Source organism: Ursus maritimus, unplaced genomic scaffold (genome assembly GCF_017311325.1).
Source record: "Ursus maritimus isolate PB19 unplaced genomic scaffold, ASM1731132v1 scaffold_18, whole genome shotgun sequence".
Classification (NCBI taxonomy): domain Eukaryota; kingdom Metazoa; phylum Chordata; class Mammalia; order Carnivora; family Ursidae; genus Ursus; species Ursus maritimus.
This window is the reverse complement of record NW_024424230.1, coordinates 48243528-48260186: the sequence shown is the minus strand read 5'-3', so window position 1 is coordinate 48260186 and position 16659 is coordinate 48243528. Positions and strand designations below refer to the sequence as shown.

The 16659-nt window shown below is 33.5% G+C and overlaps 1 protein-coding gene across 3 annotated transcripts in view; it reads right to left on the bottom strand.

Annotated features, from left to right (window-relative positions):
• ROCK1 (Rho associated coiled-coil containing protein kinase 1) overlaps positions 1-16659 on the bottom strand; it is a 142523-nt gene that overhangs the window by 75286 nt on the left and 50578 nt on the right. For all 3 annotated transcript variants that reach the window (XM_008690553.2, XM_040632674.1, XM_040632675.1), the window contains exons 3-9: positions 12555-12655; positions 11864-12001; positions 8963-9138; positions 8044-8128; positions 6432-6576; positions 5968-6106; positions 3861-3952 (exon numbers count right to left, since the gene is read on the bottom strand). In XM_008690553.2, the coding sequence (XP_008688775.2) occupies positions 3861-3952; positions 5968-6106; positions 6432-6576; positions 8044-8128; positions 8963-9138; positions 11864-12001; positions 12555-12655 (876 nt within the window). The remainder of the gene's footprint in view (positions 1-3860; positions 3953-5967; positions 6107-6431; positions 6577-8043; positions 8129-8962; positions 9139-11863; positions 12002-12554; positions 12656-16659) is intronic.

Genomic DNA, 16659 nt, shown 5'->3' with positions numbered 1-16659 from the left:
AATGAAGATAGACTCTATCTAACACCATACAAAAATTCACTCAAAACAATGGAAAGCAATGACTCTAACATTTATTTGTACACCAGTGATCACAAAAGCATATTCACAATAGCTGAAAGGTACAAGCATTCCATGTGTCTGTCAATATGTGAACAGATTTTTGAAAAATGTGGTATATATGCACAGTGAAATATTATTCAGCCTTAAAATGGAACAAAATTCTGACATGTGCTATAACATGGATGAACCTTGAAGACAAGCTAAGTGAAATACATCAACTTCAAAAAGATAAATATTGCATGATTCCACTTATTTGAGGTAACCAGAACAAACTCACAGAGACAGAAAGTACAATAGTGGCTACTGGGGGCTGGGGTTAAAGGAGAATGGAGAGCTATTGTTTAATGTGTGAAGAAATTTAGTCTGGGATGATAAGCAAGTTCTGGAGATGGATAGTAATAATGACTGCACAACAATGTGAAGGTGCTTAACGCCACTGAGCTATATAGTTAAAAATGGCTAAAATGGTAAATTTTATGTTACATATACTTTACCGCAATAAAAAGATAATTTTTCTTTCAGTTTATGTTTTTAAAACATGACCCTAGCATAATACTGAGAAAGTCTAAACTCCTATGACCCTGAAACTTGCTAGGCCCTAAATTCTTTATCTATGAAGCCTACACTGATAATTTCTGCCATGAAAATGTACAACTCTAAAAGAGAGGCCACCAGACTTAATTAATTCACAGAACCTGTATGCTCTTACAAACAATGAATTTTGTTTGTTTTTAAATAAATGGAAAACTTACCACATGAGCTGACAGTTACTCCTGTTATCATCTTGTGTCTTTTCCCACCAGCTATAGGTGGATTAGGTAATGGCAATATCTTATCTCAAATGAGATCATGAATGACAAAGTATTTTGCAAATTACCACATTATATTTAACATAGTATTATTAATAATGTATCTGTTATATGTAATAAATGCTATCATTTTATTTTCCCCCAAATTTAACTGCCAGGACTGTTGATTCCCTACATCTCTACTTTGTATAATACTGACTGGTATTACTTAAATGGCACATGGTATTCCAGAAGACCTAAGGCTTTGGAGTTAGACAGATTTGAATCCTGACACTGTCATTTGCTAGCAGAGTGACCCGTAGCAGGTTATTTAGCTTTTTTTTTTTTTTTAAAGATTTTATTTATTCATTCGACAGAGAGAGAGACAGCCAGCGAGAGAGGGAACACAAGCAGGGGGAGTGGGAGAGGAAGAAGCAGGCTCATAGCGGAAGAGCCTGATGTGGGGCTCGATCCCAGAACTCTGGGATCACGCCCTGAGCCGAAGGCAGACGCTTAACCGCTGTGCCACCCAGGCGCCCCTATTTAGCTCTTTTCATTTCTTCTGTCATCTTTAATCTCATTCTTGTCATTTCTTCAGTTCTATTTCAAATGAATAAAAAGTAATTTTACAATCTTAATACTTTGTGCCTCTAAATTAAGAGTGAATAAGATCAGGAAGCTCATGGAAATTCTGCCGCAAATCAAGCTATTTTGTACCCTGCTCCCACACCACCAAGAAACAGATGGTGAAGATTAATTGCCATTGTAACTTACAGACATGTAAGTGGTAAAATACCAAAAGAACTATTATTTGGAAAAGGTAAGCAATTCTGCCAAAGAAAATTGGAGAGTCAAAAAAAATTAAAAAGAATTATAACTGTTATATTATTTTTAAAAGCTTAGGTCAGAGAGGTCAGTTAACAATAAAAGTATTCTTGGTATTTTAGGGGTGGGAAGTGAAGAAAGGGTAGGAAGAAGGAAGGGGACGAAGAGAACAGTAAGTTCTACAGACTTCAATTTTTTTCTTTCCTTCTTCTTTTTTTGAAAATAACCATAAAATAGGAGCTATTAGGATTAGGAAAAGATATCAAGACGTTTATAAATATGTTAAATCTAAGTACAGCACAGCAAAATCACAGACGATATATACAGATTTTAAAGAGACACAGAAATATCAATAATACTGATAAAATTACCTCATCATAGAAATTCTTTAAACAAAAAGTTTGGTTGATTTAAATCAATAAAGTAATTCACTTGAGCTGTTTTTAAATTAATATAAAGTTACATTAAAGAGGTAAAACAATATCATAAAATGCCATTGATTTGGACTCCCCATTTAAACTATGAGCTCCACAAAGTAAAGAACTTACGTTGGTTTAATCACTGATGTTTTCCTAGTGCTTGAAATAGAATAATGCTCAGCATACATAACAGGTGTTCAGTATTTGTTGACTAGGTTACCTCCTCTCCTAATTAATATCAGTTTTTCAATCCACAAAAGGAAATATGTCCTCCTTACTTTTTACAGCAATTTACTGTGTGGTTATTCTATAGTTATTTATACCTTGTTTCACTTTGAGAAAGAATTTAAACCAATACAAAAGATACTTTGTACTTTCTTCAGTAGTCTTTTAAATTTTCTTCAGATTATAATCATATTTGTATGTTTTCAGCTTTCTTCAACTTCTAAGAGCACAGCTTGAAAAAAACCCACAAAGTTTTTCAATGCAACCATTCATCATCTCACTCTACTCATCTCTGTCTTTGCAACAGTTTCTTATGGAGTGGGAAGACAACAACCATGTCACATTTACTTACAGGGAAGTTCTCTATTTCCCAGTGTATAACTGCTAATAAATTCTCTCCAGATCAAGCCTTTCCTATAGCTTTTCCAGATAGCAGGTCATTCAATGTTTCTTAATTTCCCCAAGAATTTATTTCCTGTTTTCCCTCCTCAGTCAATTGTATAGCTTGTATACAGTATATGTGCTGTACCTGAACGCAGTGTAACTGTTTCGTTAAAAATATTTGATACCTAGGATACTTCCCTACTGTTGGCAAAACTACGACCCGTTTCTTTAAAATTAACAAGATTTTTCCCCCTGAACTTTCCCTCACAGTCTCAACTAGATAGGCAGTCCTTAAGACAAATACTACCTACTTAATTTGTAACTGTTTCTAAAACCACACAGCTGAATTCACTTCCATTAAGGTTTACTGCTGTTGCTACAGCAGGAAGTTAGGAGCTGGTATACGCTATTCTTTCTGTGAAAACAGAAAAAAAAATCCTGAGACTTCAACAGGAAAAAGATGGATCCTTGGCCTTCCAAATCCACAAAGAAGTTGGCCACATTTGATGACACTATAATTTTGATTCAGCTATGTTGAACAAGATTTTCTGTGAATCATCTCATTATTTTAACTGTTTTTTGAAATAGGGAAATGTTTTAAACTGAATGAAAGTAACTTCTTGCATACTACATATTTTCATGTCTGAATTGCAAAATGCAAGTTTGATGGAATCAAGTATACTGTAATTTCCTGTATCTTCATAATTAAATTCTGGTTTTTATCAATAATAGAACCTTACATTTTATATTTTAAATTTAATAAAAACAAGATAACTTGTCCCTTCATAGGAAATAAATTTTAATTTAATTACCCTTTATTTATTGACTTTCTTCACATTGAGATATCAAAATATAAGACAAAAGGCAATTCAACAAAGATCAAATATCAAATTACGACTGCTGAGCCCAATTCCAACTCATGTATATGGTATTTCATCTTGGTCTCTCAAATGAGATATCAGAGAAGTAGCAGGACAATTTTCTGAATATTATTAAATATTCTCTCTTTAATTAGAGTAGGATAGTATCCATAACCACATCTGTGTACTTTAGATTTTCATCAAATATACACATATATTAGCAAGGCAGTTTCAAAAGACTGTATTTACTACAACTACTTTCAAATATCCACTGTAATGTGCAAGAAAAAATAACTTACTGTCTCTGAGTGTTTCCCAAGCCCATTGATCATTTTTGAAGAAGAGATGTCGTTTGATTTCTTCTACACCATTTCGCCCTAATCTCACCTCTCTGAAAAGGGAGGGAAAGAAAAAAGTTATTAATCATTTAAGATATTATTATTATAACCTGCCCAGATATATTTGCGGGCATAATGCTAAATCTATGCATAATGATAAAAACAGTTCTATGTCACCTTGAAATCATATTGATTTTCAGTATAATTTTCAACTTAAATAAAAAATAAGTTGAAGACAGAATACTGAAGAATTTTTTTAAAAATATATATGAAAAAAAGACCTGTTGATACTCCATGACTTTTCTATTGACAACAAAAATTCCCATAAATCCTCTTTGCTTCATTAGCATAATGAATAAAACACAGTGAATTTTCTTGACAGCTCTTAAACACTATGGTAGTTATACATTTTTTGCAACCAACAACTTCACTTTGCACCAAAAGCTAACAAAAACTCAGACATCTTAAATTTAAAATCTCCACTTCATATGTTATTATAAATATTTCTGATCTATCAGAAACTAATGACAACTAATTCTTGACATTACTACAAAACTCAGAGTTTTAATGGGATTCCTGGCCTCTTAGGTGAAAAGAGAGATAAAATGTTTAAAAATGTGCCTTTAGTGGATTTGGAAAGGGGAACTTAGCAACTCTGTTTTCTACTTTAGTGCTTATAAACAACAAGAACATCCCGAATTCTAAATTTTTTCATGAGTTCAAAGATAAATTGCTTTTGATATAATGTGACACCTTCTGAAGAAGCTTTCATTGACTCTCCCCCTACACTGGATCAGGGAACCTCTCCATGGTTCTATGGCAGACAGACAGTACTTAACGCAGAGTACTTATCTCTTTGTACAATAAACATCTCATTCACTTGTCTGTTTCCCTCAAAGGACTATGAGGCAGTGGAGAACAGTGGCTGTGTACCTTTTTCATTTCTATATCCCTAGCACCTAACACACAGCATAGTACTTATATTTATAAAGCACATATATTAAAATGTAAAAAACTTGAAAGACTGTACATTTCAGGCTCTAAAGGACATATGAAGGGTAGTAAATTTAGATTAATTAAAGTGAATCTGAGATTGAAACATATCTAAAAGTACGAGGCTTCCCTAATATTTAAATTAATAATATACAAAAACATAAATATTGAACATAATCTTAGTCAGTCATGTGGTTCATGTTTAAATTTAGAAAGTAAATTTAAAAAGTAAACCATAAGGATACACATAATATACCATTTTTGTTTCTAAAACACATACATGCATACACATTTATAAAAAATGTATAAAAATGGCCATCTCTAGAGGGAATGGGGTAAGAAATACATATATCTTTATAGCTTTGCACTATTTACTTAATTTCAACAAACATATAATCATATATAATTAAATCTTTTTTCCAGCTCTACTGAGATATAATTGACAAAATCTTAAGATATGTAAAGTGTAAAAAGCAATGTTTTGACATATGTACACATGGTGAAAGGATTCTCCCACTGAGAATTAACACATCTGTCACTTCACCTATTTACACCTTTCTTTTTGGTAAGAACATTTAAATTCTACTCTCTTAGCAAATTTCAATTATACAATACTGAATTATCTTAAACGGCATCGATTAGAAGATGCATCATTTTTCCATCACTAGGGAAAAAAATGTTCCGAATTAAATTAATACATGACATTGACTGTGAGAAGGACTCTAATTTCAGAGATGTTACATGTTAAAAAAAAAAAAAAACCTCAGACTCAAGAAAATATAATTTTTATACTTAACCAAGGTAAAAATTCAACAATGAAATATAAAAAATCATCTGGTCTAGCCATCAGAAAAGAAAATTACCCCAATTACTTAGGTAAGGCAAAGTGATCTGAGAGCCAGAAAGCCATCCAGAATATCACAAAATATTATATTTTACTCTCATTAATGATTTGGGGAATGGTAATATTTTTATTCCAACGGTTCAAATGTAAGAGACGAGATACAGACCTCAAATAACTGAGCAGCAAAATGAGAATTTCCTTAAAATAAAGTTCAATGTTAAGATTATTTACCTGTCAGTAAGGAAGGCACAAATAAGATTTTTTGCTTCTTTTGATATATCATTATCATCAGGGAAAGTAAGTGAATTTTTATGGTTCATAATCTTACTGTAAGTTCCAACCAGAGAATCTGCATAAAAAGGTGTATCACCTGAAAATTTGACAGGGAACACAAAAGTAAATAAGATACATTTAAAAAAATCAGTTTCAAAGGAAAAGAGTCAATGTTACATAAAGATTACTACATATGCATTAAAGACATATACTTAACATATAAAAAATAAATAACACATCACAAAGTTGCTTTAAGCTTCTAAACAGCTTTTAAAAACACAGAGCAGGTTTGGATCAGTTGGTTTTCTGCAAACAAAATTAACTTTGCTTAATGCAGTAAATACCTTACTCGAAGAAGCCAAACGCCTAAGTTCTGGGATGAACAACTATGTTATAGGTACACAAAATTTTCCTTTACTCACCTACAAGCATTTCATATAAAAATACCCCAACTGACCACCAGTCACATTCTCGTCCATAATAGCCATCACCACCTTGAGATTTTAATACTTCAGGAGAAATGTAATCAGGTGTTCCAACTGCTGTATCACATCGTACCATACCTTCCTAAAAAAGAGTGGCAGGTCAACTTTTGAATTAGAATCCAAATACAAATTTTGAGTTATTTAAAAGGACTTTCCTAATAAAACCTGTAGACCTCTGAGTCTCTGGGCTATAACATATATCAAAACCTAACGCAAACTTGACAAAAATGAACACACAGTCTAATCACATACACGTATTATATACATAATATATTCGAAACGTGTGTGTGCTCGTGTATGTGGATACATCAGTGATTTTTACTTTGTGGTATTACTCATTAGAAAGACACACTGCCACCCAGTTGTGCCAATATTATGACCTCATCATAACTGCAGAGAACAAGTATATGAGCCAATGCAAATAGACTGAGGGACTGCTAGGATGAATCATTTGATAACATTAATACATAAATGTTGATCTATTATTATTTTCTACTAAAATAGTCATTCTAACCATGCTTGAAACTGTAAAGAAAACATACAAGAACTGCACAAATATAAAATGGGGAGGTATGTGTAATGGAAAAGGGTGTAATAGTACTGAGCACACTGAGTATCTATTTAATATGCATTTTAACTCTCAAAAAAAAAAAATCCCCAAAATTAAATGCAAAAACTATACATACCTATTACTTATTTTAGCTGGTATTAATGCAACAGAATTATAATTAAATGTTCACACAAAAGTTCTCATGTAGTGTTTCCTTCTAAGAAATAATTCTCCTTTTAAAATAATAGGGGCGCCTGGGTGGTACAGCGGTTAAGCGTCTGCCTTTGGCTCAGGGCGTGATCCCGACTTTCTGGGATCGAGCCCCACATCAGGCTCTTCCACTATGAGCCTGCTTCTTCCTCTCCCACTCCCCCTGCTTGTGTTCCCTCTCTCGCTGGCTGTCTCTATCTCTGTCGAATAAATAAAATCTTTAAAAAAATAAATAAATAAATAAAATAATAAATACAACTTTTTGGCTATTGTTCTGTGATAAGTTTCCAAGAATATAAACTGTTTCAACTGAAACAAAGTAGCGCACTTGCCACTTTAGCTATAAATATGTTATTTATTTTGCAAATAGTAAGGACAGATGGTATCTTTTAAGACTGACTTCCAAAATAAGCAGTAAGATCTTCTACATGTTAACATAAGGCTAAGTAAAACATTTAAAAAATACACATATCACTAAAACCAAGTTTTTATGAAAGTCTAATTTTAACACTGGTCATAGTATTTAGTGACTAGTTCCATTTCTAGTTACCAGTAGTACTGTATTTTGCAGAGTTGTTATAAAGGATTTAATAAATTTGACAATCAACACTTACCTTAAGTAGAGAGGAAAATATAAATCACAAGTTACTAGTTAAACACTGAAATCATGGCATCTACTTCAACAAATAAGACAGGTTGTATTAATTCTGAACAAATCTAGCTATAGTTAGCACATTCTTATAGCATTTTCTAAAAAGCAGCTATCTTGAATTAGCAAAATTATTTAACCTTATTCATCTTCATACAAGTACCAAAATCTGCTAACTTCAAATGTCCAGATTTATCCAGCAGCATGTTATCAGGTTTCACATCTCTGAGGGAGGAAAAAAACAGAGTGTTTCTAAAACCAGGCAGACACTGATAAAAATTCTATGAGGCAGTTATTTTAGGCCCTGTACCCTCGCTCATTGTAGATAAGGCCATTTTTGATCCATATGTGCTCTTTCTGTCCACATCTATAAATTGAACTTCAGCAGGGAAACTCCTTTATATGTTAACGCCTCAGAGAAAGACATTCAATATTCCCTCTTCTTTTAAAAAGAGTTTGATTCTTCCAAGATGGAAAGCAAACCATTTGAGAGACAAAAACCATAAAAAACATAATACTCAGACATTAAAAATAACTGAAACACACTTTTCAACTTCAGTACATAAATAACCCCAGGACAGGGTCTAAATCACTTTCATTTTTGTATCCCTGGCACTTAGCACAGCAACTGCATTGGATTCAAGTGATGTATGTGAAACAAATGAAATTGTTCTTCTAACAAATAAATATGATCTATTCACTAATTAAAAGCAAAAGTTTGCATATAAAAAACTAAACAAAAGCAAATTAATTTGTATATTAAAAAATTAAAAGTGTTTAACTCTGGCACATACCTCAGAAAACCAACTTATAATTTTTATTTTTTAGAACACCAAATAAAAGTATATAATCAGATTAAGGGACATTAAAAAATACATTTATATCAACATTAAACTGAAATAACAGAACTATGAATTTCAAAGTTTTAAAATCTGAAATTCCACTTATCTCACATGAATAGGTGGATTTCCAGTAGGAAATGCCAATCAAATAAAGTTTAAGTACTTTTCAGCTTCCCCCTTCAACAAATGAAAAAACTTAAAGCATTTTTATCTTTACCTATGAATGAAACCCATGGAATGGATTGCATCCAATGCAAGAACTACTTCTGCAGTATAGAATCGTGCCCATTTTTCAGGCACATCATAGTTGCTCATTAAGTTTACAAGATCTCCGCCAGGCATGTACTCCATCACCATGTAGAGATAACGATCATCTTGGAATGCATAAAAAAGCTATACAAATACAAAAAAATCATTACGATTAAGCAAAACTGTTTCATTTAAAAAATGACAAAAAATACTAATGTAAGATTTAATTAAAACAATCAAATTGCAGTAACTACAGTACTCAAAAAAACCAAACACACAAACATAAATCTCACAAAGCCCCTTCCATATGCAAAGGAACTGGTTATTTTTCTTTCTTTTTTTTTTTTTTAAAGATTTTATTTATTTCTTTGACAGAGAGAGAGAGACAGCCAGCGAGAGAGGGAATACAGGCAGGGGGAGTGGGAGAGGAAGAAGCAGGCTCCCAGTGGAGAAGCCTGATGTGGGGCTCGATCCCAGGACTCTGGGATCACGCCCTGAGCCAAAGGCAGACGCTTAACAACTAAGCCACCCAGGCGCCCCAGAACTGGCTCTTTCTGAGGAGTTAGATGGAAACTTTCTTCTCTATATTGTTGCTACACTAATTCAATTTTTTACAGTGAGAATTTTTAAAAATTACAGTTTCAAAAAAGAACATACAAGTCTCTGAAGCAAAGAAGTATTATGATTCTGATATAACGTGTGCTCTTGTGAGGTCTACTCTTAAATTTATATCAATACCGCAATTCTCAAGTCGTCTGAAAAACTGGACTACAGGCTCAGCTGTCCCATAGCCATGTGACTGGGCAATTTATTTAACCTTTCTACGTCCCTGTCACTATAATCCCTTCCAGAAAAATGTAAGGGGCTATACCTTGTTTGACTTTTATACCTGCTGCTAGGTCAGAGTCTGGACCTAGCTATGGCAATTTGCAAATGCTTAAAAATGTCTAATCAATAGAAGGTAAATTAATCTATAATTGGAGATATACCAATAGGGATTAACTGCCTTTCAGAGTTGATAAGAAGATTAGTGAACATAGAAAGCACCTGGTACAACAGATGCTCAGTACGAAATAGCAGTCAATGGGAAGAGGAGCAGTAACTAACAGGAAGAGGGTAACAGCTACAGTCAAGCAGGAAGAGTGAAATCCATTGATAGGAAATTGGCAAGAATACCAGGCATAAATATATTTATTATGGGACCCAGGTTGAAGTTTAAAAAAAAAAAAAAAAAGAGCAAAAGTAAACATGAGAAGGTCAGAATCATACTAAAATAAAATGAAGCCCTAGAGAAAATACCTTGTTTACACAGACATTTGTCTTAAAATCTTTTTGTTTTTGTTTCATTTTTTCAACAGTGTTTAATGATTTTAGTTACAGATTTAGTTATTTTAAAAAGATATTTTAGGGATGGATAAGAAACTAAGTGGCATCTCATGGCTAGCCCAAATTAAAGTATACAATTTATCATTTGGGCACCACAATTAAAGAAACAATGTTGATTTGGTAGCAGTTTACCATATTTAGAGACAATGTATCAAGAAAAACAAAGCTTCAAGTAATAAGTTGTAAATTTAAAAATTATGTCCTATGTCTTTTAACTATCTACAGAAAACTGAAGATTCTCTGTATCACTGGTTCTCAGCCAGAGGAAATAATCATCCCCTGACCACCCGCCCCCTTCCCACTAGCACCAGGTAAACATTCAACAATGTCTAAACACAATTTTGGTTGTTACAAATGGTATGCAGGCTGTGGAGAGCTGCTACTGGCATCACCTGGGTAGAAGCCAAGGATGCTGCTGAAAATCTGATTAATGCACAGGATGGCCCAACAACAAAGGATGACCTGGCCCAAAATGTCAGTAATACCAAGCCTGAAAATCCCTGCTCCACAAAGCTGATAAAAACAGCAGACATTTCAAGTATAAAAAGTCATACGTAACTCTTAAACATTTTCCATATCCTTTTTATCCCAATTACTAGTGTGCTTCTTTAGGATACTCTTCATTATATATTATAAATTAATAAGTCATAAAATTCATGTTAAGAATTTAGAAATGGTCTAGTCCACCCAGTTTTTTTTTAACCAGAAGATTTACTTCCCCCACATGCATTCTTACATAATCCCAATACATAAGACACATAAAATATGGAGCTGCTCTAGTTGAGGCAGAAATAGAAAACCCAGTATTACAACTTCCCCAAATTCCTGCTTGTCCCCATGACTTCACTTGAGGTATTCTCCCCACAGGTGAAAATCTAAGCCAACTTCCACATGTCTGAACAAGGAAACTGAGGCCCAGAGATGTAAAAAACTTGGCCACAGCTTCACCAATAGATTTTTGACAGTTAAGACTAGAACTTACAACCACTGACTTCTAGTGTATTTTTCTTTCCACTGAAAAACCTAGAGCCTACACAATATTATTTGAAGGCCTACCTTAACTCACCCCTTCCTTCCTTGTCCCATTCTTTCCTCTCCACAAAATGAGAGAGACAAATAGATGAATAGATGGTTAAATAAACAGAAAAGGATCTCATATTTGGGAAAAAACTTAAATTTCAATATTAAATAAAAGTATCCACCCAGGAGATAATAATATATAACTTCCTTCAAATCAAAGCAGATTAAATTTTCTAATATTTAAAGTCTATAGGCACATAATTATTTTGCTTTGGGCTTACTTTTCTCCTAGAGACAATTCAATAAAATTAAATTTTACGATTTTAAAAAAGTAGCGATACGTTAGACAATTTTGTAATTGCCAACAAATTCTCTATTACTGTTCTAAAAAACAAACTAAGCTTCTCCAATATGTTTAGTTACAAACTATTACACCAATAATGAAACAGTAGCAAAATCATACCTGGACGACCCAAGGGCTGTTAGCAAAAGCCATGATGTCCCTTTCTTCCCAAAAAAAAGCAGAATCGGATCTCTTAATCATTTCAAATTTACTGAGAAGCTTCATAGCATATACCTTCCTGGTGGATTTATGCCTTACCTTTAAAATTGAAAAGAAATAATGAACCTTTTGTTGACATTTGAAGTTCAGCATTTACCAGAACAATTTACCAAAAGATTTTAACACTTTGTTAATATAACATTCTGTTCTAGCTACTTTTTTCTCATCTCTTCTGCTGACTTATCCCAATTAGATAATGTCAAGGCTTCAATTACAAGGCGGCAAGTAATGTTAGAAAAAAATCTTTATTTTCTTTTTTAGAAAAAAAATCTTTATTCCCTATATAATAGCACACTCCCCCTTCTCCACCCTGTTGTTCATGCTGCTTTCTATTTATAAAACTTAGGATTTCATATTACAAGTAAAGATTTCTCTTCTGACACTTGAAACCTCTTCTCTACCCATGGATGGTTGGGGAAAATACTTCCTACTACTGCTGAATTTGACTCTAGGCTTTCACATCCTTTGGCAAGACTATCTAGAGCAATTTAAAGCAACAAATTTATAAAAACAATATCATCCCAAATAATGTATGTTAAACACACAAATGGATTTTTAATTTTATTTTTTTAATCTCATTAAAATAACCTACCAATTGAACTTCTCCAAATGCACCTCTACCAATCACCTTCACTACTTCATAATCTTCTGCTTTCATTCGTAAATCTCTAATTTTATTTATTGTGTCTTTATCTGTATGAAAAGAAAAGTTTGTGATTTTAAATTATTGAAGCATTACAACTAACACTGTTTATTTTACATTCAAGTCCTTGAAAAACAAAAAAAAATCATTAAGAATTACTTTATAGTAAACAGTTATAAAAGAAATGTTCAATGTATTAAGAATTGTTTTAAATAAATTCTGGAATGACTTCACTCTAGCTATTAAAATACTTTCATTAAAATCTAACGTGATAGATATTTCAGAAAATAAATATACTACTAACACATGGAGGACAATCAGTTAAGTACAGAGCAAAACTGAATTGAAGGATCATGGGTATATATTTTAGATTAGTGAAATAAAATTTTCTTTTTATCAAGTCAGTTTTGATAATCCCTCCAAGAATATATAAATAATTGAAGATATCCAATGTTGAAAAAAATCACATACTTGTATCAATGTTTCTCTATTTGAACCTAGATTTTAACTTAAAACACACAGTGGGAATCACTGCAATTATTTATATAAACCTGTCACGCTACAAACTACAATAATTTACAAATCCCCACTGGATAGATATTCTAATTCCTAATTTGGTCATAGATTAAAATAGGGCTATTTTAATCCACATGGGTCAACACTGGCATGAGATTACATGGAAAAGCTTCACATTTCAGAGTGTACAAAATACAGAACAGCTATTAAACTTAAGTTCTAGTTCCTATTAAAAACTCCATCTATATTCTTGTCTTTCTTTTTAAAAGCACATTTAAACTCAAGTGTTTGTGTACATTATGACCAATAAACACATGCAAAAGAAAGCAAATTTTTACACGAGGATAACATAAGTACACTTAATTTTAGGTTACATATCATTTGCAAGATGCATCAGAAAGATATAGACAATAATCAATATACTGCGCAATTATTTGTGTCTCCCACGTAGGCTCTATAGAATCACTGTAGATATATAAAGATAATTTCAAAACATAGTTCCTCCTCTTAAGGAGTTCAAACTCTAGCAAATGAAACAGAAACGAACAATGAAAAAAAAAAAAAAAGCTGTAAGGAGGATAAGCACAGAGTTTACAGAAAACTAAAGAAGACACCTAACCCAAACCTGCCTGGAAAGGAGGTGGGTAGAAAAGGCTTTCTGAAAATGGTAACACCTGAAACAAATCTAAAATGAAACGCAGCAGTTAGCCAGGTGGGGAGAAGAAAAGAGAATACTATAGGCAGATGGGCAATATAAGCAAAGGCACAGAGGAAGTACACACAAGAAGCTTTGTGCTGCTGAAGTATCAAGTTTGTGATAAGGGTTCAAAGGAGACGCTGGAGAGCCCCAAACTGGTTAAGGAGCTTGAACTTTACCTGCAGGCCAGTAGTTATAAAACTATTATTTAATCATAAAAAATCTTTACTCACAATAAAATTTAAAGCAACTCAATTTTATAGAAAAGAAAGTGCTCTGCCTCAGGAGGATAGTGGTGTGGGGGGTCAGGATATCAGAGAGGGGCTGGAGTTTCATCTACTTTATAACTCTTCCATAAAGCAGCCCCCGAGAGTCCTGTGGGATCTGCTGGGAACTGAGAAGCACCATGAAAAGAAATAAGGCAGATAAACAACACAGTCAAATTTACATTTCAGCTAAACCAGTCTGGGAAATATGTAAAAAGATGAACTCAATAAGGACAAGACTGGGGGTGGGGAGAATTTTAAGACTACTGTAATATTCCAGATGAGAGTTAAGAAAGTCCTGAACCAGGATGTTTTATATAATAGCCTGTGAGGTTCAGAAAGGATTCCTAGCTCTGGTTATATGAGGTTTAGAGCCATAAATAGGCTGAAAAGTCTGTTGTTTGAGCTCAGAAAATATATCTGCTGCAAATTTATGTGGGAATGATGATTTTGCTTCCTGTTTTAATTTCTAACAACAGAGGAAGTGTATAAGGCAGCTTGATATGTGATTCAAACAACATTAGTTGTCAAATGACTTTATTACATTTAAGTATGGCATTAAACTGCTGTTCTGCCTTTTAATTTTAGGTTATAGTCATTAAGAAACATTTTCAAAAACTAACTTCCAAAGTCAATTAGTATATAATGAGAACTCAGTAACAGCTGGGAGTGGCTCTAAAAACCTTCATCTTGGTCTCTGTCTTAGCTCATGCTGCCATACAAAATACCATAGACTGAGTGGTTTAAACAATATTCATTCATTTTTTCACAGTTCTAGGGTCTGGAAGTCCAAGATCAGGGGACCAGCATGTTTGATTCTGGTGAGGCCCTCTTGGCTTGTTGGCAGCTGCCATCTCTGTGTTCACATGACCTCTTCCTAGTGTGCAACAAGGTAAGGACACTGATCCTATCTTATCAGAGCCCCACCCTTATGACCTCATTTAACCTTAACTGCCTCCTTATTGACCCTATCTCCAAATACAGTCATTGGGGGTTAAGGCTTCAACATATATTGGGGGTGCAGGGGACAACACACAATTTAGTCCATAGCAGTCCTTAAAAAAAAATATATCACAATTAAACAGCATCACTACTAAGACATCAACTTAAGATAAATTGGATGTTCAGTTCCAATTTCTGACAAAAATTTACAGAACTGATGATGTAAGTCCACGAGAGTGAATTGGGTGTACCACTGACACTGTGGTTCAATAACACGTGACAGATTCAAGTATTTTCCACAAAGTACCTGCTGATGTATAATATAAAATAACTATAGGCTTTAGAGGCCTTGTGTTTTCATAAGCTTTGTCAGTTTGTCCAACTAAGCCTTTTTCTGTACCACACATAATTTTAACTACTATCACTTGTAACACACCTCAGCAGACTCCTCTTTAAGCTGTACTTAGTATTTTCTCAACTTCCTTAAAAATATTCTTGCCTGTACTTGTTCCATGAAGACTACACATGGAGAGGATAATTCTTTAGTTATTTCAAACTCAGCACTGACTCCTCAAATAAACAAGAGTCAAGGAAATTGTCTTATTTTTTGACTATTGATGTTGCTCTTGATGACCTCAATTCGTTGAGGTTCTTGCCAAAAAGCTAGTAGTCTAAGGAAATTTTTCTCTACACATTTTTTTTTTTTTTTTTTTGCTGCTGCAAACACTCACCATTTCTCTATTTGGCTAATAAGCCACTCATAAGCTAATGTAAGGTCACAGCCTCATTCCTTTTTTATTTTTGTGAAGAAAATTCTGTGATGAGATATTCCATTTCAAGTTTTCTATTTTTTCTGACTGTTGCTTTCCTGAGATGGGAATATTATGATAATAACTCACTCTGGTAACATCAATATATATTATTTTAGCACAGCTATAGTGTCACTGCAAAATAAACACAACGCTTTGCCTTTTAACTTCACAAAATAATCCACAGTCCACTGTGTCTCAAAATGACAACATTCAAAGTTCAGTTTTCTTTCTTTTTTATTTATTTATTTTTTGACACAAGGGGTATGCACTGGCAATAAAAAATAAAATGTTGTGGTATGGTGATACACATGAAATGCTGTTCTGCTCTAACTGTACCACTGTGATTTAGCTGAGTAGCAGTGTGAACCAATAACAATGTCATGTATGATTTCTGTCACAACTACTCAATTCAGCCACTGGAGCACAAAACCAGTCACAGACAATACATAAGAATGAATGTGGCAATGTTCCAATAAAACTTTATTTATGGACACTGAAATCTGAATTTCCTATAATTTTGACATGTCATGACATATTTTTCTTTTGACCTTTCATCAATCATTTTAAAAATATAAAAAAACATTCTTTGTTCATAAGACATACAAAAATAGGTGGTGGGCCAGATTTAGCCTGTGGCCTGTAGTCTGCCAACCCCTGCTCTGATAGAGTGTCCCCACAAAGGACACTGCTTCCCCTGCAGCTCTCAAGTGGTGACCTTTACCTTTACTCACATGCCTCATACCACTGGCCCTGAAAGTGGATAGGTGAACTCCACTACTATCTCTATACCCCTATCCTAAATCTGCCAGCTTTGATTTTCA